The following is a 24,884-nucleotide window of genomic DNA, read 5'->3' as shown; positions in this document are numbered from 1 at the left end:
GTCAAGACCAGACTGCCCACTTTTCTGGGCAAGGTGGCTAATTCTCTGTGCCTCAGTTACCCCACCTGCAAAATGGGGGTCCTGCTGGACCGAACTCACAGAGTTCTAATGAGGATTAAATGAGACAACATTCATCAGTGTTAGAATAGTGCCTGGCGCATAGCGAATGTCGTGTAAGTCTTTGTTAAGCAAACAAAGGTTATTTAGTTCCCCATAATTGCAATGGGGGTGGAAGATCCAAACCAGACAGTCCTGGCTACATGGGATGGGCTCCCCTGGCACTCTCCTGCTGCTCTACCTCCCTTCTCCACCATCCACACCCCCTGCCACTTCTCCCTGTGCCTCTGAGCCCATCATTTTGCCATGCCTCCCGTTCTGTTCTCTCCCCAGTTCCCAAGTTGCCCATCCAGGTCCAGGGCCTGCCCCCCAAGGACCCAGACTCCAGCTCGGACTCGGACTATGAGCACTATGACTTCAGCTCCCAGCCCCCCGTGGCCCTGACCACCTTCTACAGTGAGTGCCTGGGCCCGGGATCCAAGAGACCCCTGCCCCCACCCCACCCCAGGGAGCAGGCCCAGCTGGCCGGGGGATCTTCAGGAGCCCCTCACCCAGTGACCCCACCACGACATGGGCAGAATCCCCTCTTGTTACCCACTGGATCTCCTGGAGATGGTCCTACTCGAAGTTCTCAAAGGTTCTAAGAGATGGCTCCATCCCTTGCACCTCCTTCCCGCCCCTGTTGGTCTCTGGCTGTGCAGGCTCCTAAGCCAGAAGCCCACCCTGACAGTCACTAATGGTGGGTCACCCGGAGGAGCAGGCAAGAGGTGCAGTGCTGATGGTTTCTCATGCACTCATGCCCCTCCTGCGCCCCTCCTGCCCTGTGGAACCCCCCCACCCCACCACTCCCCACCCCTGCTGTTCTCTCCCAGCTCCCACGCCTCACCCAGCTTTCCTGCTCTTCTCCCTGCCTGCTACGGGGTAGGAAGAGGGAAGACCGTGCTGGAGGCAGGGCCCAGGGGTTGCTGGGACATCAGCCTAGACCAGAGAATCCCACAGTCATTGGAAAATCGCCCACAAGATGGTCAGAAATTCCAATCCCTGAGCCCCACCCTGCAGATGCTCTGTAACTTAGGGTGAGAGTTTGGCCGTGTGTGACAGAGACCCCCGAATGACAGTGACCTGAGAAGGTGGCAGGGGCCCAGGCTCCTTCCTCCTGGCTGCTCTGCCAGCCCAAAGGTGTCACCCTCGTCCACGTGGCCCAGAATAACTCACCGCCAGGTCCATGTGCCAACCAAGGAAAAGGGAAAGGGAAGAAGGGGTCCTGGAGATGCCCACGGCCCTGCCACTCACATTCCACTGGCCAGAACTTAACCACACTCGCTACAAGAGAGGCAGGGAAATGAAGCTTCTATCCCGGGCGGTCATGTATCCAGACAGGAGGAGGGGAGAGTGGATATTGGGGAACTCGTCTCTGCCCCACCTGCTGAATCAGGGCCTCTGGTGGTAGCCACAGATGAGTCCATTTCAGCTGGTCCATGTACCAGCATTTGGGAGCCACAGGAGAGAGGTGTCCTTAGAATCTGAGATCCTGAGTCTACGAGTGTGAGATTCAAAAGATGCCAAGTCCAAAACTATGATATTGACACTAAAGATCAGTCACTCCAAAGTTCGAAAGAATTGACTTCAAGACCCCAGAGACTCAAATTCTGAAGACCCTATGACACTAGGTCTCTCTGACTCTGAAACTGAAGGTGCCTCCAACCTTGTGATGTCAAGATCCCAGATCACCTGTCTTCTGGTCTGGGAAGGCTCCTTGAAGGGGAGCTGCCAGGACATGAGGCAAGAACCCAGACTCTTAATATTTTCCCACGTAGTGGGAGGGGCAGCTGCAGCCTGTCCTTGTGCTGGTTTCAGGGGAAACATGAGTCTGGCCCAGCATGAGCTGGGATTTGATGGAAAAGGCCAGGCCCCTCCAAAATACCCCTGGGGTTGTCCAAGCCCCCCAACCCCAGCCCCTCCTACAGGCTCCAGGAACAGGGATTTTGAGCCTTCACCCCTCCCCTTTGCCATCTCTGCTTGTAGATTCCCAGCGGCACCGGGTCACAGATCAGGAAGTCCAGCAGAGCAGGTTCCAGATGCCCCCCTTGGAGGAAGGTGAGTCAGGCTGGGAGGGGCATGGAGGGAGGTGATTAAATGCCAGCGTGGTGTATGGACTTAGTAGCTCAGCTCGCTTTGAGAAGCACCACAAGCAACCTCCCCCAACAGGTACTTTAACCATTCCTATTGGCAGTAAGTTCTTTCTCAAGTCTAACTCAAAGCCCCTTTGCTGCATTGCTTTTCTGTCCTCACCATTCTCTCTCTCCTGGCCCAGGACTTGAAGAGGTCCATGTCTCCATGTCCCTCCTGCCAACCCCTGGACTCTGCATTGCAGAGCCTCCATCCCTGGGCCCTCAGCACCACCCAAGGAGTAGCAGTGGGTCCAGCACGTCTTCTGGAGAGGACTACTGCAACAGTCCCAGCATCAAGCCACCTCCGTGGACCCCCCAGGAGTTTCCTTCAGAGAGGGGTCCTCTCCTGGAGCAGCCTCCTAACTTGGAGCTGGCTGGCTTCCAGACAACTCTTTCAAGTAAGCTGGGCCTAGGAGAATTCTTATACTTCTCCCAACTCCTCACCCTGCTGCCAGCCTGGCTGGGGGAGGCATTAAGCTGGAAGCCCCATAAACCTTTGAGCAGGCTGGGTTCCAGATTCTAGTCCCAGCTCTGCAGCCACTTGCTGTGTGACCTCGGACAAGTCTCCTCCCTTCTCTGGGCCTTCACCTCCTTACTTGTCAAGCAAGGGACTCAGGTTCCCTGAACCATGAAGGCCTCGCCCTCTGGCAGTTTGTGAGCTGTCTCCTGCCGGAGGGTAACTGACTCTGGGGTTTCCAGCAGGGCCCTCAGCTGATGACAGCTCCAGCACCTCATCCGGGGAGTGGTACCAGAATTTCCAGCCGCCACCCCAGCCCCCTTCGGTGGAGCAGTTTGAGTGTCCAGGTGCCTGTGGCTGGGGAGGGATCCTGGGAGTGGAGGTGGGGGAGCTTTGGACTGATTGGCTCTATCAGCCCTAGGGATGGAAGGGAAAAAAGAGAGAAGGAAAGGGAGAGAGAGAGATAGAGATACAGACAGAGATAGAGACAGAGATAGAGACAGATTTTTTTTTAACAAAAAAAGAATATGAGAAGGTAGGGAAAGTGGATGTGGATAAGATAGGATGGACACAGGCTACCTTGGGAGGAAATGAGCTCCCCATTAATGGAAGCATTCAAGCAGAAGCACCCAGATACCCCCTTGGGAGAGGGTGTTGTAGCAGAGGGGCTCCCAGCATTCCATCACCCATCACATACAGCTGCAAACTAGAAAGACAAGGCTCTGCCCCCGTGGCTGGCATTCTAGAGAGGAAGGATGGCAGCAGACAGGCTGGTGAGATGGTTTCAGATGGCATCATGGGGGCATGGGGTGGTAGGGGGTGGGGACCAGACGCCACTCAACTCTGTCCCATGGGACACGTAAGTCAAGCAGAGGCCATGGCTGTACCTCTTCTGACCTGAGCCTCCCGGCCCCACAGGGTCCCTGAGCCCCCAGGCCGGCTCCACTGACGATGATGATGACTACGACGACATCGGAGCAGCCTAGGCTGAGCCTCATTGACCCGGTGGCTCCTTTGGCCTTTTGTCCACCCATGTCCCCCTTCCTCCTACACTATCCTCCCTGGGGCCAAGGGGCGTCTCCTGGAGAGAAGAAACGAAACTCCACACCCTGTGCCCTTCATTCTCCATCCAACATGCCCTCTTCCTACACCCAACAGAACCTGCTGACACAGTGTTCCCCCAACCCCAACCAGCAGCCCCAAGATGGAGGGGGCTGCTTCCGAGAGGTAGTAAGCTGTCTGTCTCAGAGATGAACAAGCAGAATGTGGGCTGCCTCTCAGCAGGGGTTGGCTGGATGACTCCTGAGGCCCCTTCTGATGATCCATGGGTGTCTGGGCTTTCTTCTCTGTATGTCAGACAGTTCAGGGCCCAGAGGTACAGAGAGGGGCAGAAACAAGCCTCTGTCCCAGTACTGCCCAGGTGGCCCCACGTGCTAGGGACAGTGCAGGCTGGGGACACAGGTGGCACACCGGCTGACACAGGCCTTCCCTCAAGGTTAGCAGCTGCCCCCGGGCTGGGAGCACAGCCTTCCCCAGGCACAGCCAGCTGACAGCAAGCAGGAGGCCAGCCCTGCCTCTAGAGACCCTCTGAGCCCACTGGGCACTGCAGTGACTGTCCCTGGAGAGCTGGTCCTTATTCTGAGCTTCCTAAGATTTACAAAGACGGCCTGGCCAGGCCCCCCTACGGATCCCAGAGGTGGAGACCCAGGCCCTGTTGGGGCAGGAGCACAGAGATGTCTGCAAGAGCAGGCCCAGAGGCTGCACGAAGCCCTGCATCCCATCATCCCCAAAGCTGGATGGGAAGCTCGCGGTGAACATGTGAATGTGCAGTGTCACACCCAGAGCCAGTGGCCGGACAGGTGAATCCAGAGAGAAGCCCAAGGGCTCGGACCAGGCTTCGTGTCCTGAGTATCCAGAGATTAAACTGAATTGCTGAATGAAACCAGAGTGTGGAGTGACAAGTCCTTGAAATCTTGAAGAACCCAGGCTGCTGTGCATGTGTGTGCATGCACTGGGGAGTGTGTGTGTGTGTGTATGTGTGTGTGTGTGTGTGTGTGTTGGGTGAGGCAACAGCACGCAGCTCTATCTATTGAGGTGAAAATGCTAGAGCGAACTGGAAAACCTGTGGCCCCGGTTCTGTGAACGATGGAGGGGCTACAGGGACAAGAAGACACAGGGCCTGGCCCCCTGGAGGCAACAGACAGACGGACATGGGAGCCAGAAACCTGTGAGCGTTCTGCAGTTGCTCTGCTCCCTGTTCTCCTGCTCCAAACCAGCCCTGGCTCTAGGGGGCCGGGGTTGTACCCCCGAAAACTTCCAGGGTAGCCAGGCAGGCTGGTGCGGTGGGGTTTATCTCAGAGCTGCCTGTTAAAGGAACCGCGGCCTCCAGAGGTAGTGAGCTCACTGGTCCCAGGGGAGTCCTAATGAAGCTGGTAGCTACTGAGGGATATGGAGGGGATGGGGGGCAGGGGTTCACACAGAGCAATCCGGCCATTTCTTCCACTTGCCCAGCTCAGCCGGCAGGGCCAGGGCTGGGGGCTGGGGGCAGGTGGGGAGGCGGGGCTGAGGACTCCCCCACCCCACCCCCAGGGGCTGGGCGGGGCCTGTCTTCCGTTCACCTGTCCCAGAGGTGGAGCGAGAGAGCAGGCGCTCCAGGGGCAACCGCCACAGGATGTGGTTGCTGCAGTGATGGGCCGCCTCGGCGGGCCCTGTGAGCCCTCCCCCGGGTCCCTGCGGGGGATTCCTGGGGGAGGAGCCACTGCTTTTTTTTTTGTCAGATAGCTGGGGGGAGGAGCCACTGCTTTTTTTTTTTTTTTTTTTTTTTTGTCAGATAGCTGGGGTTCAAATCCCCGCTCCCACCTGTCCTGGCTCTGTGACCTTGGACAGGCCACTTCCTGTCTCTGAGCCTCTGTAAAGCGCTTACAACAGGAGTAAGCACCTCGCAGGGAGTGGTGAGGGTTAGAGGCCTGGCAGTAAACGCTCTATCTCATTGGTCGATTAATCAATAGAGAGCCACACTCTTAAAAGGAGAACGGGGAGAAAAAAGACTCAGTTTATGGGGTCTCAGAGCACTGGTGCTGGAGGGGACACAGAAAGGGCATCTCTCCTTTACAGATGAGGACACAGACCTAGGACTTGCCACTTAGAGAAACTGAGTCACCATCCTACCTGCCCCCACCCCCGCCCCCGCCCCAGGCTCAGACAGGAAGGCCGGGCTGCCCGCTGCCCTGTGAGTCCTCGTCACTTCTCCAGCCTCACCATAGCCGCCAGGAGAAATTGGGAAACTCTGAGATGTCTTCCCCGCCCCCCTCACAACCCCTGGGCAGCCAGGGGGCACCAGTGCCACCCACAGAGGGGGACTGTCTGAGGACTTGTGTCCAGAAGGGCGACTGCAAAACTCCTTCCACGGCTGGCCTCCTGGGGAGGGGGTGGGGGCTGCTTGCTTGGAGGGTCCTTCACTGTCTCTCTGCCTCCGGGAGACTCAAACCGGTTCCTTACGGAGCCAGCGTGTGCCAGGCCCCTGGATGGGTGACATTAGGCTTTGACTGGAAGGAGCTCCAAGTGTGGTAGGGAAGTCACAAACCCAGGCGGCCTTCTTACCCGTGACTGTTAGGAGACCTTGAGTTACGACACACCTCAAAGATCCAGGGGAGAAAAAGAAATCCAAAGTGGTTAAGTGAACACAGCAACCGAAGACCAATTTCAGATTGCGGAAAGGGGCGTACTTCTGAATTACAGCTCTGCAAGCAAAGCAGGAGAATGATGCACAAGGTGTTTATGGGGCTCAGGTGAGCCCCTGACCCAGCTGGAGAGGTGATGTCTGGGCCGAGTCGTAAAGGATGAGTAGGAGCTGGCCATGGGAGTGGAGAGGCAAAGGCACTGCAAGTCGATGGGATGGCACAAGCAAAGACAGCAGGAAACTGCATGGCTTGCGAGGGCCTGCTTTTGTGCTGCTGCTGTATAAGTAAATCCAGCCAGGTGAGAGAGGAGGCTGATGGCAGCCAATTCTTGCACCAACCCAATTTAGTCGGCAAGGGAACCGAGGCCCAGAGAGGGTTAGTAAAATGCCCAAAGTCAAACAGCTAAAAAAACGACCATGCTGGGATTTAAATGCAGGCCGCCCAGCTCCAGGGTCTGCACACTGAACCACTGCACTTCCAATGGAAACCTGATCCCATCCCTGTGCCCACTGGAGCCACACTGCTGCTGGGCACAGCCAGAACCCTAGCCTGGCTCTGGGATCTGGAGTCACGAGCCTGTCTGACCCCAGAGGCACGTTGGGGATTCTGGGCTCAGCAAGGTCAGTCGCTGCTGGGGCAGTCGTGTGGGGCCAGGCTCCGTGCTGGGTCCAGGAGATGCAGAGGGGAGCACAACGTGGCTCCCTTGGCAAGTCCAACACAGAGACTAGTAATTGCTGTTCGTCCTCATGGGTGCCACCGTGCAGGTGGTGGTGGCGACTGTGGAAATAATCAGAGAACACCCAGTGAGAACAAAGGCCATTTATTCAGAGCCCGCTAGAGCAAGGGCATCAGCCACCCTGCCTTGTGTTTGGCAGAGACTCAAAGTCAGGCAGAGGAGTGGGGAAAGCTTAATAGCGAAAAAAAGGAAGACGTCAAGTGTGCCCTGAGTGGAGGCTGTTAGCCTGGGGCAGCTGGGGGCAGGCCAACCAGAAGCGGGACACCCTGTGTGATTAGGGGAGCATCTTTGGCTTTTTCTGGTGGGTGTTAAGTTGGAAGTGGGGACAAAAATTAGGGGAGCTGTCGGTTGCCAATCAAGTCCTAGCTACTTTGGGCAATTATAGGGATTGTGGTTTGAGTTCCTGATATGTGTGCTATAGATCACGGCCGGCTTCCTGGACCAGTTGTTGCAAGTAGTGGGTCAGATTTTCCTGGTTTATTACAGCTGATAGCGGGTCATTGTTGTCCACGTGTCTATTAAGTCTCTCACGATTGTGATTACGCTGCTGCTGCTGTCAGCGGCAGCATTTACTGAACTGGGCCATGTGCTGAGAGTGTGTTATTTTGTATCATCCTCGCAAGAGATCTCAGCGGAGATATTGTCATTCCTAATTTATAAAGAAGGAAACCAAGGCCCAGAGAGGTTAGGTGACCAGCCAGAGGTCACACAGCTTGGCAGACAGGACACTAATTGACCAATCCCAAAGCCCCGATGTGGAACCCTCACACTGTACGTGGGGGTGCAGCATGGGCACCTGTGCACGTTAAGTGCATCTCCTCAGCAGCAAAAAATGAAAGAGAAAAGAGCAACTGAAGCTACTGTTCCTCTCAGTGAGCAAACAGCAGGGAGGGAGGTGCCGGGGACTGTTCCCTCAGACTCTGAGAACTGCACACCCTCTGGGTATCTTGCTACACGGGATGTGATTTTAGTTATTAAAGACACACATTCTTCATATGTGGTGGGCCCGGCACACCCGCCCTGCTCCACCTGCTAGATCTAACGCTGGGCAGGCTTGAATCGGGAGCCTTCCTGAGGGAGTTTTTTCTTTCCTTCCCACGTCCCTCCCTCCTTATTTTCTTCCCTCTCTCTCTCTCCTTGTCTCCCTCCGTCCCTCCCTCCTTTCCTTCCTGCCTGCCTTCTTTCCTTTTTTCTCAAATAGCAAATACATTCCCGTGGTTCAAAACTCCAAAGAACATTCCAGTGCTTATCATTAAAACGTTACTTCCCCCTCCTTCTCCTTCCCCACCTCACCCCTAGGAAACACTATTGTTTCTCTGATGTAAATATAAACATATATGAATACCTCTTGTTTTCCCCCCTTTCACATATAAAAAAGTCATTCTGCACCCTTAGGTTCCCGGCTCCTTTACTTCTCATGGTATCCCAGGGAACTTTCCCAAGGGATTTTCAAGGGTGACACTGATGACAGGCAAGTTCTATCCCACCTCATATGTGACCCAACCACATTGCTTCAGAGGGCTGCAAGGGCAGAGGGGGAAAAGCCACCAACTTTGCCAGGGTCTGTTGGAGCGAATGTGACAAATGGGGGACAATTGATTCAGCCGTTGAAGGATGTGTAGGAGTTTGCCGGGCAGAGAAGAGAGTGAAGGCTGTTCCCAGTAGGAGCTTGTGCCCCTTGGCTGTAGCCTGGGGTGGGTGACTGTGGAGGAGGCTCTCTGGGGGTCTTGTGACTTGCCCAGGGATTTGGCCGTTGTCCTAGAGGCTCTGGGATGCCGTGACTGGTTTTCAAGGTAGGGAGGTGACCTGAGGAGTTGGATGTTCTAGGAAGATCACTGCTATGAAGTGGAAGTGGGCTGGGGGAGCTAGAGCCTGGAGGGAGGGAGGCCAGCGGGAGGTGGCTGCAGAGAGCTGGTGGCCAGGAGTGAGGGATGGAGAAGAGGAGGAGCTTGGAGAGGGAGTGACCACCTACAGGGGTGGTGATTCTCCAACATAGCAGCCTCCAGCCCCAGGGAAGATATGATGATGTGATACGAATAACAATAGTTTCCACATCCTGATCACAGCGGAGTAACAGGGGTTGATTCATTAACACTCACAGCTCACATACTCTCATTATCCCCATCTTCCGATTGGGGAAACTGAGGCTCGGAAAGGTCTGGAGTTTTGCAGGACACTCAGCTCATCGTGTGTGTCTGGGATTTGCACCCAGAGTCTGGGCCCTGCCTGCCCATCCATGGAGCCCCCCAAGGGGGGTCAGGTCCACACCAAATGCTCACTTCTGGGCTGATGGATCTGAATGCTCAGCTGGAGAGACATACTGTTCTTCTGGCCTCACTGCATCCTCCAGACAACTGCAGAGTTCAAGGGGACAGGACCTGGACGAGTGGGGCTCAGGCAGATATTCCCCCCAGCACCCCAGCTCCCGTCTGCTCTCGGGGCTGCTGGACATGGCTCTGGGGTGGCGAGGCCAGTGCAGGGGGCACAGGCTCCCGCTTCCCTTCCCTGGTAAGTCATCATCTCCTGGGCTCCTGACCTGTTCCGCCAAGGCATATCTGCCAAGCCACAGTTCAGCTCCTCATCCCTCCCTCTCTCCCCACCCGCGGTTTCCACTTCTGACCAGTGCTAACATGCTCGTGACAGTTCTGGGGATGGGCAGAGATGGCAGGAGCCCAGGTGCCCTCCGGGGTGGACTTCTCAGCCGTGGCCCCAGGACCCGCTCCTGGCTTCCGGGTCTCCAACGCCTGGAGGGGCAGGGAAGACCCATCAAGGAAAGGACGAGTTCAAAGTGGCCTCGGTGGAAAGTTCGTCTCCCACCACTTCCTTCAGCTGTTTACCAGTTTGACGGCGTTCTGGCATCCTGACATGAAAAGAGGCTCACCCCTCGCCAGCATCATCATCATCATCAAGGAAGGACAGAAATAGCAACAGAGGAAGACAAAGAAGAGAGAGAACAAAAGGGGGGGAAGGGGGAGATTATCGAGACACAAAGAGAGGAAAGAATGAGGGTAAGGGGGAGGGGACCGTGCATCTGAGCTGACATGCAAGGATGGCAAGGACCAAAGACAGAGGATGCCACCTTTGTCCCTTACACGTGTGGCCTCACTTAATCCCCAAACCTCCCAGGGCAGGGGGGCTGTCCCAACACCCCCCTCTTCCAGGTAAGAAGTCATGATCTAGTTCAAGGTCACCCAGCCAGGAACTGGGGGAGCCAAGTTCACACCCAGGCAGCAGGCAGGAAGGAGAAGAAAGAACGTGGGGCAGAAAGAGAGGCTGGAAGGGGAGAGGGGGTGGGCTGGAAGCTGGGGGAGGACATTAGCACCTCCTTTCTCGGGGGAGATTGCCCCACCCCACCCCCAGAGGACCCGGGCCCCATCCTGGCTAAAAGTGGGAACCCCCACCCTGGCACCTCCTTGGCAGCCACCCCCCAAATGCAGAAGGAGGAGGTGGTGTCGTCCATGGCAGGGACCCAGTGATGCCTTTTGTCTCATGACCATAGGGTTACCCCATTCTCCCCCAAACCCGTGGCCCCTTATGTGGCTGGTGTCCTGACTTCCACAGTTTGCTCTGTGTTTCCTGCTCTCGCCCTCATTTTCCCCACTTTCTTGGCAACCTGAAGAGCTGATGGGTAGAGCTTCAACAAGAAGCAGGAGCGATTTAGTCCCCTTCAGAAGCATAGAACAGCCCCAGTAGGCCAGACTGGGCTCAGAGGGGCTGGGTCTGTGCCCCGGCAGCACCACCCCACTCACGCCCACACTCACCCTCTGGCAAGAACTCAAGCAACCCTCCAGAAGGCCCTTCTGGAGTTGAGGGCCAGGCCAGGCCACCACGGCTGTCTGTCCCCAGGGCCACCTGGGATAAAAGTACCCAGGACATCCTGCTAATGTCGTGGCACCTCTTTTCAATGACCCTTAACCAGGCATCCGGGGCCTTCCCACCCCAGAGGAATGAGGACGCAGGGACAGAATTAAGTTGATTTAAATCAACACTGCTCCAGCCTCAGTTATCCACAGATGGTTTTGCTGTATCTGTGGACCACTCGTTCTCTTGGTTATTTAATAGGTTTTCTTTAAAAAGACTCACTTTTTAAAATTAAATTCATTTTAAAAGGAAGCTTTAGACTTTTCTTTTCAAAATATCTAGCCTGCACTTTTCAAAAATGCCAATGTCCCGAAATACCAAGAAAGACTCAAGGACTGATCCAGATCAAAGGAGTTAGAGACATGACAATTGAACGCAAGGCATGACCTGGGATTTTCTTTTGCCATAAAGCATATTACTGGAACAAACACTGGAATATGAATGAATGAGGTCTGTCGATTAGATAATAATATTGTTTGAATATTAATTCCCTGATTTTGATAAGTGGGCTGTGGTTATGCAAGGAAATGTCCTTGCTTTTAGGAAATAGATGCTGAAGTATTAAATTATTTAGAGGTAATGGGGTAACCTACTTTTAAATGTTTCAGAAAAAAAGCATCCTTCCACATCTGTGTGTGTTTGTGTGTGTGCAGAGAGAGAGACAGGGAGAGAGAGACAAGGGGGTGGGGGAGCAGGGAATAAAGCAAAGCAAACACTGTAAAATGTTAGCATCAGGGGAATCTGGATGAAAGACATTCAGGAACTCTGCATTTTTCTTGCAACTTTTATGTAAGTTGGAAATGATACTAAAATTTAAAACAAACATAAAGGGAATTTTTACTGCTGTTACAAATGGAAAGCCTGTTATCACTTGCTTTGACTTGAAGGTAATTCTAAAATAAAGCAAGGTTGTTGCTTTGGCTAGATACATTTGTCGGCTAAGTCTGAGCCTGCCACCTGCCTGTTCCTGGGTGTACTTGGAGATGGGCATGGGTGGGAGGGGTGTTAGAACGCCAGGCACCAGCCTGGGATGTGCCCCTTGATGTCCCAGGAGGACCAGCGGAGAGTTGGAGAGGGCATCCTCGCTGATGTGTGACAGTGATATTTAGAGCCCTTATCCTGGAACAACTTGACATCTCCTGGGCCAAGAGCAGGGGAGAAAAATTTGGGGGGAAGTTGAGCTTCTGGTTTGAAATTCCTGATCTCTAAATGCAGAAGGCTGAGACAGGGCCCCTAGGGAACTGCCCAGTCACCCAGTTGCCTATGAGCTCAGGGTCACTCATTTCAGGAAAGTTTAGCGGCAACCCTTGGGAGCCCTGGTGCAGCGAGGACGGGAGCTCTGTCCTCTGGACACTGACAGCGGGGGCAGAAGCAGTCACGGGTGGTGCTGGGATGAGTGTCCAGGGCAGCGCTGGCTTCTCCAAATCCCAATGTTTCCGGGGTTGCTGGGGTCCAGAGGTGCAGGCCCTGGCTAGCAGGGGCCCCAGGAGTGGGTGCTCAGCAGGAGGAGCTCAGAGCTGTCAGCTGGTGAAGAAAAGAGGACATCATCAGGGGTAAGAGCTGAGGCTGCAGACCCCACCCCAAAGCCTATCACGTCTGGGAAAACCAGCTGCTCCCAGGCTCCGGTTGCAAATGAGGCTTTCACCCCATCTTCTTAGGGCCTATTTCATTATTAAAAATTAAGTTATCATTGTAGAATAGCTTAAGAAAAATTACAAAGATAGCACAGAGAGTTCCCCTATGCCTCGCCCCAGTTTCCCCCACTAATGACTTATATGAGTAGGTACATTTATCACAGTTAATGAACTGATGGTGATACATTATTATGAACTGAAGTCCAGACTTCATTCAGATTTCCTTAACTTTTACCAAACATCTTTTTTCCGTTCCAGGATCCCACATTACATTTTTCATCACATCTGTCTGTCTCCTTAGGCTCTTTTTGGCTGACGTAGCATCTCAGACTTTCTTTGTTTAATCACGATGCCACTTTTGAGGAGTGCTGCTCAGGCATTTTGTAAAATGTCCCTCAATTGCAATGTGCCTGACGCTTTTCTCGTGATTACACTGGGGGTCTGAGTTTGGGGGAGGAAAATCCCAGGGTGAATGTGCCCTTCTCATCACATCCTCTCAAGGGTACACGCTGTCAAAATGACCTGTCACTGCAAATGTGAGCTCCGACCACCTGGCTGAGGTCACGTTTGTCAGGCCTGTCCAATGTCAAGTTCCTTCTGCTCACCCTTTCTGTGCAGTGCTCTTTGGAAGTCGCCATTGGCCCACAACCCAGGGGTGGGGAGTTATGCTCTGACTCCAAGAAGACCCAGTATCTACAGAAATTATCTGGAATTCTGCTGCCTGGGAGATTTGTCTCCTCTCCCCCTTTTATTTATTTATCCTTTCATTTGTTTACATCAGTGTGGACTCATGAATATTTATTTTATACTTTGGGTTATAATCCAATAACACTTTATTTTGTTGCTTGAATTGTTACATCTTTGGCCATCAAGAGCTCCTTCAGTTGATGCTTATGTTCCTGTGTCCCTGTCCGTTTGTCATACCCCCATCGACATGTTTTTGTTTTGTTTTGCTTTGTTTTGTTTTGTCTTTACAAAGCAACTCCTTTATTTCTGGACCTACAAGATGTGCCAGATTCATCTTATATATTTCCCCAATCCTGGAATCAGCCATTTCTCCAAGGAGCCCTGGTTCCTTTTATTGGAAAATACTAGAAATAACAGGTGTGCTTGTTGCTGTGGGGATGTCAGCCTTCTTGGCTGACAGAGCGAGGAAACATAGGTATATGTCCTAACCCATGAATATAAAACATCTATAAATATTCCTATAGGTAACCATGTACATCTACATTAAAGTAAACAGGACTCCATCCTGACATCTCCAATCCATTACCACCTGGTTCATTCTAAACTTCTGCTCTTGTCTGTCTGTGACTTCCCACTCCAACAGGGAGAAACCTGGTTCCCACCCCCACCCTCCCTCATTTACTTAATTGTCCAATTCCATATATCACTTTTCCATTTTCTATTTTTCATACTTTCTCTGTTACGACTCCAAGTTTCTCAATGGCAGCGCCTGAGCTACTTCATTTCCTCCAGTGAAATGTTTAGCAGAATGTCTTTACAATGCAATATAACTGGTATTTTTGAGTATCCACCATGCATTTTCTCTGCTCGTCTCTAGGGGCACAAAGAAGGGTTAAGACCTGGTGCAGACTCCCCAGGTGCCAGTAAGTATTCTGTTGAACACGAAAGAGTCTTGCACCAACTTGGGGTGACAATACACACACATCACACGTGGAGAATCAGAATGGAAGGTTCCATGGGGGTTGGGATTTTTACCTGCTTTCTTCACTGCTGTATCCCCAACATCCAGGACAGAATGGAGCATAGTAGATGCTCAATAAATATCTGAGCGAGGAAGGGAGAGAAAGAGGGAAAGAAGGAAGAAAGGAGAGAAGAGGAGGGGGGGAAGGAAGGAAAGAAGAAAGGAGAGAGAAGCAGACCTCAACTTTTGTGAGTGCCTTTCAAACCCTTTGCACATTTGTTCCTTATACATAGATACCCCTAAAAGTCCCTTTCTGGGCTAAATATGAATCACCCCCACCAGCAGGCCGAAGTACATTGGAGCTACTGTTGCCTGCCACCCATCTTTCTAGCAGTGTTTGCTCATGCAGTTAGGTTACTACTTTACAAAGTCTTACTCTGTGAAGATGAATGCGAAATGAAAACAGAAAAGGGCCAATTCCAGGGCAAGAAAGAGCAGTTCTCATTAATCCAATGTAGTTAAGACAAAGTAGAAACCCGTTGGCCCTTTCATTCTGGGAGGCTCTCCAGAAAATCCCTGAAACATCCTGAGGCTCCCTTGTCAGGGCCGGGGTGTGCTTTGTCCTTATTGCAGGGAAGGGTTGGAGAGAAGAGGCCCGGACCGGCTTCTGAGTCTGGTACACCAGGCAGATGAGCCCTTCCAGAAATAGATTCCACAGCTTTTATCCCACGTGGAAAGGTCTTTGGTTAACGGTCCCTCTTTGCTGAGGAGGCTGGCTTGCTCCTTTGAGATATGGGTTTCTATAAATAGATTATGCAGCAGCCTGAACATCTGCGTCCCCAAAAAGTTTTTTGAAGTTCTGAATGGATGTTGCCGTCATCCCTCATTTCTGTCCCAGTTTAAAACAGCATAAAGGGTCAGGGCAGCCTTGCTCTTCTACCCTCCCAGCCCCTAGCCAGACATGCCCAGGTTTTCTGAAAGTCCCAGACACAGTTCTCCATTCTTTGCTTGTAGGAGCCCACACCTGCCCAAGGGGGCTGGGAGACCTGCCTGAGATGGCAGTGGCACCTCTGAACACTGGGGTCCCCTGGTATAATGCTTCTTAATTAAACCAGATGAAAAGATGAAGCATAATTAGAAAGCGGGGAAGCAGGGGAGGAGGTGGGGGGTGGTGGAAGGGGTGTCATAATATATTCCAAAGGCAGAGATCAACGACTTTTTTAATTATCCCGGGTTTAGAATGAATGTTGGTCCTTATTCATTCATTTTTGCTGTCATTAGATTTGCAAATGTTTATCGCACGCCTGCTCCAACAGCTCCCCGTCTGCAGACTGGCTCTGCGTTAGGAATCCCCACGGCAGTCCTAAGCTATTACCCCCTTTCTATGGTTGCAAAAATAGAAGCCAACGGGACAACAAATGAGGAATTCCAGACCGGCCAGGGCCTGGTGCCAGGGGCTGCGGGCGTCCCTCAGGGGTGGCCTCATGATCGCGGCGTGTATAGAAAGGAAGCGACCGTGGACTCATTTCTTACATGGGTGCAAGGCCATCTAGGAGGAGTACACCCACGCGAAAAGCGGAAGGCGACGGTGACAGCTTTATCGGCGCCATCTCAGCAGCCGCCCCCTCCCCAGGGTCTCTCGATAGGCGGCATCTAGAGCCTCTCGGGTCTGAGAGGCTTCCTTGGGTGGGCGGAGGGTGGAGGGGCAGCAAGAGGGGCCCGTGGCAGCATCTACAAGGGCAAATGCGGTTGCTGATTGACGCTCTCCCTGGGTACAGCCAGCCCTCCATTTGTGGGGGAAGAGGCGAGGTGATGGGTGGAATTCTGTCCCCCAAAAGAAGATACCTTGAAATTCTTTAGGGAGTTCTTATGCCCAGCTAAGTCCCCAAACCCAGAGGCAATAGCCTCTTCAAGAACATCAACTAGATGTGTCCCCTTTGCTCATAAAGTTGACACCCCTTTTCAACATGAACAGATTAGGGTGGTCACTGCCTAGACATCCCTGAGGATCGGGAAAGTGATTAAACTAGAGGAAGGGGTAGCAACAGACAAGATGGAACTTAACAAAGGATTATGAAGACTATATTTCCATATAATTTTCTTTTTCTTAGTTGCTAGGGGATTGAAATAGCTAGAAGGAAAGAATTGAAATGGTGGAGGCCTTACTCTTTCAAAGGTTGCAAACTGGCAGGCTGGGAGCCAATTTCTTCCTCCAGATGAGCTTTCTGGGGCTGACACTGTGTTTTTAATTATTTTAGAAGCAACCGGCAATACTTGAAAATCAGGAGATGTCACACAAAGTTCCAGATTTCTGATTTCTTTTGAAAAACTGGAAACTTTGGCAACCCTGGGCCTGGATCCTCGACAATGGGCTACTATCGGCTGGGGCTGGAGCAAGGACAGGTCACGGTGTCAGATGGAGCAAGGCCACCCATCACCTGAGGGTTGATCCTGGTGGTACCTGGGCTTGCCACCTGTGCCCCCCAAAGGCCAGCTCAGACATATTTGACCCCTGGGGGAGCGGGGTGCAGCTGGTGTCCTGGCCCAGGTAAGCTGGGGGAAGGCAGAGGGAGACCCTAAACACCTAGGCCTCCCCTTCTGTTTTCTGCACCCCTGTCTGGGTGCACAGCCCACTGGCCTGGGTGGTGTTGCACAGCACCCTTCCAGAGGGTCTGGAGCCCCAGGGCCTGCAGGGGCCTCTCCTGTCCCCTGTCTGCCTCTAACTGTCATGGCACCTCCACCCCCTCTCTGCCTTAGAGCCCCCCCACAAGAGGGGAGCTCTTCAGAGTTAAAGTCAGAGGAGATGAAAAGCAGACATGCCACCCCCGTCCTGCCACCACCGCCCAGCCTGGCACCAGGGGTGGGGCTGGCTTGAGCAAAGTGCTGTTTCCGGTCTGTTCCATGCCTGGCCTGCCCTGAGGCATCTGCAGGGCCTGGGAAGTTTGTGGGCTTGGGACGGGCCAGGATCGGCCTCTAGCAAAGTTGGTTGGTGTTTGTAACTGGACATGCTGATTTGTACAAACCGCTGTTCACCATAAACATAGAAATGGGGCAGTGCCAAGAAGAGATCTTTGTGAAAATCGTGACCGCCAACTCATGGCGCTATTGATGCTTCCCCCCTTTGGGTTAAGGTGTTGCCTCTTGAGGGGTCATTTTTAAAGGCAGGTACTCCTGGGAGGTATCAGTCATTAATATTTTAATACGAATTGCTTTCTTAGATTTCTCAAATTTTTAGAGCTGGGAAAAGACTCAATGATCACTTAGTCCAAAAAAATTACATTTTTTCAGACAAGAAACCTGAGACCCCAAGAGGTAAAATGACTGATTTATCCATGGTTAGGAGCGGAGCTGGAGATCCAGTTTGGCTCTCCTGAGCCCATGGTCTAGGGCAGTGATCAGTAAACTTTTTCTGTATAGGATCAAATAGTGATGATTTCAGGCTTTGCAGGCCATGCCGTCTCTATTGCAACTACTCAGCTCTGCTGTTACAGAATGAAGTCGCCACAGATAACATATAAACAAGTGTAGCTGTGTTCCAGTAAAGCTCTGTTTATGGATGCTGAAAGTTGAATTTTCTGTCACTTTTACGTGTCACAAAATAGTCTGAGTTTTATTTTTTTCAACCATTTTAAAACATGAGAAATACCCTTCTTAGCTTACAGAGCTATACCAAACCAGACCCCAGGCCAGATTTGCCCCAGTGACCATAGCTTGCTGATCCCTGTTCTATCGGAACGGTTTCAAGAAAACGGTGTTGTGGGCCCTCGCCCATTTTTAAGTTGTTTTCTAAAACGTTTCACTGAAAGTTGACGAGACAGGATGTAATTCATATTCAATGTCATATTTTAAATATTCACCTTTACAAAAAAACTGTTACATCATCCTTTGAAATGAACCCAGTGGAACCTTACCACTAAAGAGAATTTTGATATCCATCATCATCTTTTTAAAAATATATGAATAATTTATTCTTTAATGGTGAGTACTTTTACATCATTCCTTTTTCTCCTTCAACTCTTATTCCTCTCTTTCCACATTATCTTATCTAATATGTTTTCATACTTTTAAGTCTTAGGGTAATCTTATTCATCTCCGGAGAAAAAAATGTATATATATTAAAATGTTAAAATTGTATCATTTCCTGTGATCATAAGGCTCTGAATAAATTCTTCCCCTAGTTTATGTAGTCATTACAGTTATGATTAGCATACACATTCAAATAACATATGTATTACCATATAATATGTTACAGTCATTATTATAATAAGTAATAATAATTATTAACCACAAAAGCTCAATTTTATTGGAAATGCATCTCTCAGTGAAGTGTTTAGGGTTTTTTCCCTCATTTAGTTAATGTATCTATGGATGGATAATTTTTTGCTAGAATAAGGCAGGATTTAGCACCCCGTATTTCACTGTTGTAGACATGAGCTCTGAGTAGATTGATCTTGCAGGAATTTTGCTATAGTGTGCCACTCAATTTTTTCACCTCTCTGTTCAAGTTAGAAGCCAAAAATAACAAAGGAATCTGGCATAAAATTATTTTTTTCATTTTTAAAATTTTGTTGAAAATAAAAATTAGAAACCATCTGAGTTGCAAAATATTGCGTCACCCATCATAGAGTCAGTTGCTTCCTGGGCATCAACACTGACATTTCAAATTGTCCCTTCGTTGGTAGCTCAGAAGTTTTTCCACCCAGTGGGTTCCGGGATGGGTTAAGTCTATATCTTTTTAGTGGAGTGGAAGAAAAGCCATTGTGCAAAGGGGGACTGGAGAAGCAGGCTGCTGTGACACCTGGCCTGGATCTCAGGGAGGTAGCTTTTAGGGAGGAGAGCAGAAGGAAGAGCTCGTGGGACTAGCCATGCCTCTCTCCCACTATGTGCCTGCCCCAAGGACCACTAGCTTAGCCTAAAGATGGGTGCTAAGTTAAGGAAGGGCAGATACTCTGTTTCCATAACCCCTTCCAGCCCGCAGCCCTCGCTGGTCAATTACAGAGCTTGTTTCCAAGAGATCCAGTGTCTATTGGAGACTGAAGGCTTCTCCGGAGAGCTGGAGGCCACTGCTGACACTGACCACAGATACGGCCAAGAGTACACCACTCCACCCATTTGGGCTTGGCCGCCCTCAAGAGCCCCACTGAGACCACCCTCTCCCCAAAGCCTCCTCCTCCTTGGGCCCCTGCTCTTTGCCAGGGATGTGTTTGGTGGCCCTCTGGGGAGCCCAGATTGGAGATCACTGGCAGGACAGACCTTTCTAAATCCTTCTAGGCTGATGAAAATGCCACCTGCTGTGCAGGAGGAGAGGCAGGACCCTGACACTTTCTACCTCCAAGAGAGAATCAGGAGATCAGGAGATCTTCCCACGGTCTCAAAGCTGGTCAGAGGCCATCACTGTCTTTAAACAACCCTGACAGATGTGAGCGCTGAGGCCCCGGATAAATGCCTAATTGACAGAGGCGGCTGACCCCGAGTCCTTCTCCCAGCACAGATCACTTCACCTCAGTAGACCCTAAAAGCCTGCAGCAGGAGGCCCAACAGATGGCTCCAGGCCTGGGAAACCAACATCGAGCTGGGTATGATAACAATATAGGTTGAGACTTCCCTTCTCTTGAACTGTCACAGTGTCCCTCCCTTATGGGGACATAAACCTCTCTCGTGGTAGATTCTGGATATCCACAGGCTCAGAAATTGTTGGGAACTCTTAGTGACAACCCAACACAGGTCAGGGGCCTGGAATTCTTGACTCCCAAGGAACCCCAGCTCCAGCCCTGTTTTCCAGCCTCGTGGACTTCTTTTGAGGAAAGGAAAGCCTCTGAGTGACAAGGTTTCATTTGGGTGAAGGGGTCAGGTCCAGCTGGCCCCCCAAGAAGCAGAGGTGGCAGAAGTGGCTTTGCTGAAGAAAGTTGATCATTATAGAAAACTAACTGTGCTATTTTAAGCTCAAGAAAAACAGAAGGTGGGAAGGGAAGCACTGAAGACAAACAACCTCTAAGCAACACCCAGAGAAGCAGGCTGGGGGAGGAGGTGCCCACGCCACCGGGAGAGGGCCAAGAATTTCTAGGGTGTAGGGGAGCTGGGTGCTGATAATCGTGAAAATGGACAACATCCTGAAACTCTCTGAAAAGGAGACTGGGTCATCCGTTTTGGCATCCCCCACCGTGGAACACTGCAGAGAATGGTAAAGAGCAACACTTACAGGCTTGGAGAGATGGCCCCAACATGTTATCGAGTTAAAAAGTGAACTCAAAAATAACATTTATAATACGATCCCATGTATGAAAGGCAGGGTAATACGTGCATGTGTACACGGGCACTCAAGGTATCTTGTAAGTGTGCGACTTACACAACAACACAGGACTCCATCTTGGAAGAGCCCGCACTCTAATGCTCTGCTGCCGCCATCTTGAAATTCATTTTTAAACAAGGGACCCCGCGTTTTCAGTTTACACTGGGTCCTGCAAATTATGAGGCTGGTTCTGTATAGATTGAACTTGCTTTTTTAAAAAAATCACCTCTGAGGTATAATTTACATACGATAAAACGCTTCCATTTTAAGTGGACAGCTAGGTGAGTTTTGACAAATGTATAGGTACACCCACTAAGACCCACCACAATTGAGATAGAGAACATTGCCACTACCACCCCCAAATTCTCTCTTGCCCCTGCGGTCGTGGCCACTCCCCACCCTGCCACCCCTACCCCCCAACCCCAGACAACCACTGCTCGGTTTTCTGTCATTATAGATGAGTTTTGTCATTTCCAGAATTGATAACAACGGACTCATACAAAATGCACACTTTCGTTTCTGCCTTCTTCCCTCAGAGTCATCTTCTGAGAATCATCACATTGTTTTGTTATCAGTAGTTTGTTCTTTTTTACTGCTGAGACGCATGAATATATGAATTGGTCCTTCACCTGCTGATGGACGTTTGGATGGTTTCCACATCTTGGCTATCAAGAACAGCACAGCTTTCCTTTCTCTGGGGTGAATGCCCAGGAATGGAATTACCAGGTCGTAGAGTAAGTGTGCATTTAATGGTATAAGAAACTGTCCAACTGTTTTCCAAAGCAGTGGTTTTTAGTCCCACCAGCTAAACATTTTCAACCAGCATGTTACATTTTTGAATACCATTGCTCAATACGTTTTTCTTTTACTTCCAATGCAACAAACACATTGCAGTGTCCAGAAAGTCTGGAAACATGAGTAAATAGCAAATCCTTATTGAAATTTTTGCTGAGCGACAATTGGACCCTTTTTGCTTTAAAGTTAGAGAAGCCTTGCCTGAGAAGGTGTCTGGAGGTTGAAGAAAACCTGTTTGGATCTAACATAATGCTTTGAAATGAATTTATCCTATATTTCATCAATTTGAAGACACCCACAGTGGAAAAATGACTAAAAGTGTCACCTTGAGATTTTAGGAATTTTATAGTAATAGTTGAGACTTCCTTCCCAGCTATAAAAGCTACATTTGTTTGTTGTTGGAAATTTAGAAAATACAGAAGAGAATTAAAAATACAGTCAAAAAACCCTGATCATCATAATATATTTTCCAGCCAGAGTTTTCTTAACACTTAGGCTGTTTCCTTCCATGCATTTTTGCAAGATGAATTTGTGTGTTTAATGATATTCATTGTACTTTTTCTCTTATGTTAACTTCCTAAAATATCTCCTTATTTACAAAAGCAATACTTCCTCATAGCAAAAATTAAAAAACAAAATATCAGATTATAAAACAGGAATAAGAGAGTTTCCTACCCAGAAACTGACAACCTGCCATGTATCCTTCCAAATTTTTTCACATCTATCCAGTTCTTTAAATGTATACATGCATATAAAAATTGTGCCCTTTTAAATACGTATAATTTTAAAATTCATATTGTTTTACATGCTAACTTTTCACCCAATAATGTCATTAAATAGTGATAGAAAACAAGATTCATAATGTCTACGTAACATGCCATTGTATAAACGCATACTAATTTAATTTATTGAACACTTAATTGTTGAACACTTCGGTTGAGTCCGTTTGTGTGTGCGTGTTTGTGTGTGTAGTGATGCTATGATAAGTTTGTCAGTAAACCTTGGTTGCATCTCTGATTTATTGCTTAGGATAAAGTCCTAAAGCTGGAATTTCTAGATCAAATTACATTCATTTTTCAAAAATTTTTAAATGATTATCAAGTTGTCACCAAAATATTTTAACCAATTTACCCTTCAATGGGTCAAGACTCATTTGAATTATTCTAAAATTTTAGAGTGAAAAATTATTAGAGTGAAAAATTACTCCTCATTGTTGAATTAATTTGCATTTATATGATTATTAGTGAGGTTGAACTTTTTATATGTTTATTGGCCATTTTTATCTTTTCTGTTGTAAATTGTTTCTATTTTCACCTATTTTTCCATCAGGCTGTTTATCTTTTTCTTACAGTAACATAAAAGCACTTAATATATTTATTAATTATATTTATGAATCCCCAACACTTATAACTGCACCTCAACCACCATAAGTACTCAATAAACGACAAATGAATGACTAAAACTAGGGATCTTAATCCTTTTTCCTACATGCTTCAAATTATTTTTAATAATCAAACAGCTTACATTTTTTGCTCACAATGCTTTTCAACTTACAGAATTTTTAAATCTATTTTTGTTTTCTTTTCAGAGTTTCCTTCCTTGCCTTATGTCTAGTAAGTCTTCACGTCATCCTTAAATCAGCTAAACCTTGGTCTACATTATCTTCTAGCTCTATTTTGTGAAACACTTAAATCTTAATATCTGGAAGGAGAAAAACAAACCTTTGCTGCTCCTATTTTTCAAAAATTTCTCAGTAATTCTTGCCGGTTTACCTTTTAGGTAGGATTTACGATTATTTAAGCACCTTCCCTGCCAAAAGGAGCATTTTCTTTAACAACATTTAGGTCATGATATTTGCCTTTCCATCCAGGACCTCAGGATGCCTCTGCAGCAAACTTCCCTCCATGTCCCTTGGATCTTTGCTGGATTGCATTGGAAGGAATTTAATGGGTCATGAAGCCAATATCAGATGACACCCACAGCCCCCCCAGAGCCCAGCACAGCCCCCCGATTTTCAGCCTGATGTGTCTCGGATAGCTCAAAGATGGGTGAATAACTAGTAAATACTTTTTTTTTTTTTTGGTAACTGTCTGAATCAAAGATTTTTATTAATTCTTCTGCCAAACACAGCATTGATTTCCATCTACAATTAATTTTTTAAGATAAAAAACAATAAGTCAATTGAAAAAAAAATTGTGGCCTTTTTTTTGGCATTACACTTTTAACACACTGATTGACTGAAAAACCTAGAACATCACTGTTTAAGATGTGAATCATTGTTGGCCTTCAGCAATGAATGGATGCAGCTTTACTGTGACTTCTCCAAAAATGCTTTGCAGCACCTAACACACTGCTGGTAAACAGTCTCAAAGTGAGAGTCATTCCCATAATAGGGATCTTCAATAATAAGTTGTTTTTGTAGATCATAGCTCCCAAGTAGTTCGATTTTCGCTTTGCGGTTTCTAACTTCACTACCTTTTCTATTCAAATCTCTCAGATTGCTTTCATCCATACATAGTATATAATCAAATATGGCAAAGTCTTCTTTGGTAACCTGCCAGGCCACATGATTCATAGGAATATCGTGCTTCTTCATGCAATTTTGCCCTCGATAATCAGGAGGGTTTCCTATCTCATAAGTGGATGTTGCAGCACTGTCTATCCTCCAATTATCTGAAATATTTTGATCAGTTACAAGTGTTTTGAAAACTGCTTCTGCAATGGGTGATCAACAAATGTTACCCGAACATACAAAGAGCACCGACTTGGGCAGCTGCGCTGCCATCTTCTCAGGAGCAAAGAGAGGCTGAGGGTGAGCTCGTAAATACTTTTATTTTTTATTTATTTTTTTTTTTTTTACAAAACAAATTGTACTTTCGATTGTTTACAGTACCATTACATACTTGTACATTCATCACCTAAATCAATCCCTGACACCTTCATTAGCACACACACAAAAATAACAAGAATAATAATTAGAGTGAAAAAGAGCAATTGAAGTAAAAAAGAACACTGGGTACCTTTGTCTGTTTGTTTGCTTCCCCTACTTTTCTACACATCCATCCATAAACTAGACAAAGTGGAGTTTGGTCCTTATGGCATTCCCAATCTCACTGTCACCCCTCATAAGCTACATTTTTATACAACTGTCTTCGAGATTCATGGGTTCTGGGTTGTAGTTTAATAGTTTCAGGTATCCACCACCAGCTACCCCAATTCTTTAGAACCTAAAAAGGGTTGTCTAAAGTGTGCGTAAGAGTGCCCACCAGAGTGATCTCTCGGCTCGTTTTGGAATCTCTCTGCCACTGAAGCTTATTTCATTTCCTTTCACATCCCCCTTTTGGTCAAGAAGATGTTCTCCATCCCACGATGCCGGGTCTACATTCCTCCCCGGGAGTCATATTCCACGTTGCCAGGGAGATTCACTTCCCTGGGTGTCTGATCCCACGTAGGGGGGAGGGCAGTGATTTCACCTTTCAAGTTGGCTTAGCCAGAGAGAGAGGGCCACATCTGAGCAACAAAGAGGCATTCAGGAGGAGACTCTTAGGCACAAATA

The 24,884-nt window shown here is 49.0% G+C and overlaps 1 protein-coding gene and 1 pseudogene across 7 annotated transcripts in view; one reads left to right on the top strand and one right to left on the bottom strand.

The window, feature by feature from the left end:
- Positions 1-4,627, top strand: part of CD6 (CD6 molecule) — a 43,542-nt gene extending 38,915 nt beyond the window's left edge. For 2 of the 7 annotated variants that reach the window (XM_037840450.1, XM_037840447.1), the window contains 5 exons: positions 391-513; positions 2,083-2,154; positions 2,372-2,626; positions 2,931-3,032; positions 3,604-4,627. In XM_037840450.1, coding sequence (XP_037696378.1) covers positions 391-513; positions 2,083-2,154; positions 2,372-2,626; positions 2,931-3,032; positions 3,604-3,671 — 620 coding nt within the window. In that variant the 3' untranslated portion in view covers positions 3,672-4,627. Of the gene's footprint in view, positions 1-390; positions 514-2,082; positions 2,155-2,371; positions 2,627-2,927; positions 3,033-3,603 lie in introns of all 7 variants that reach the window. The other 5 variants (XM_037840449.1, XM_037840446.1, XM_037840448.1 and 2 more) reach the window with 4 other exon arrangements.
- A 19,009-nt stretch (positions 4,628-23,636) lies between these two features.
- On the bottom strand, positions 23,637-24,113 carry LOC119536238 (annotated as a pseudogene).
- Positions 24,114-24,884: the final 771 nt, after the last annotated feature.

This window comes from Choloepus didactylus, chromosome 6 (assembly GCF_015220235.1).
Source record: "Choloepus didactylus isolate mChoDid1 chromosome 6, mChoDid1.pri, whole genome shotgun sequence".
NCBI lineage: Eukaryota > Metazoa > Chordata > Mammalia > Pilosa > Megalonychidae > Choloepus > Choloepus didactylus.
The sequence above is the reverse complement of the archived record's forward strand: the minus strand, read 5'-3'. Positions and strand labels throughout refer to the sequence as shown.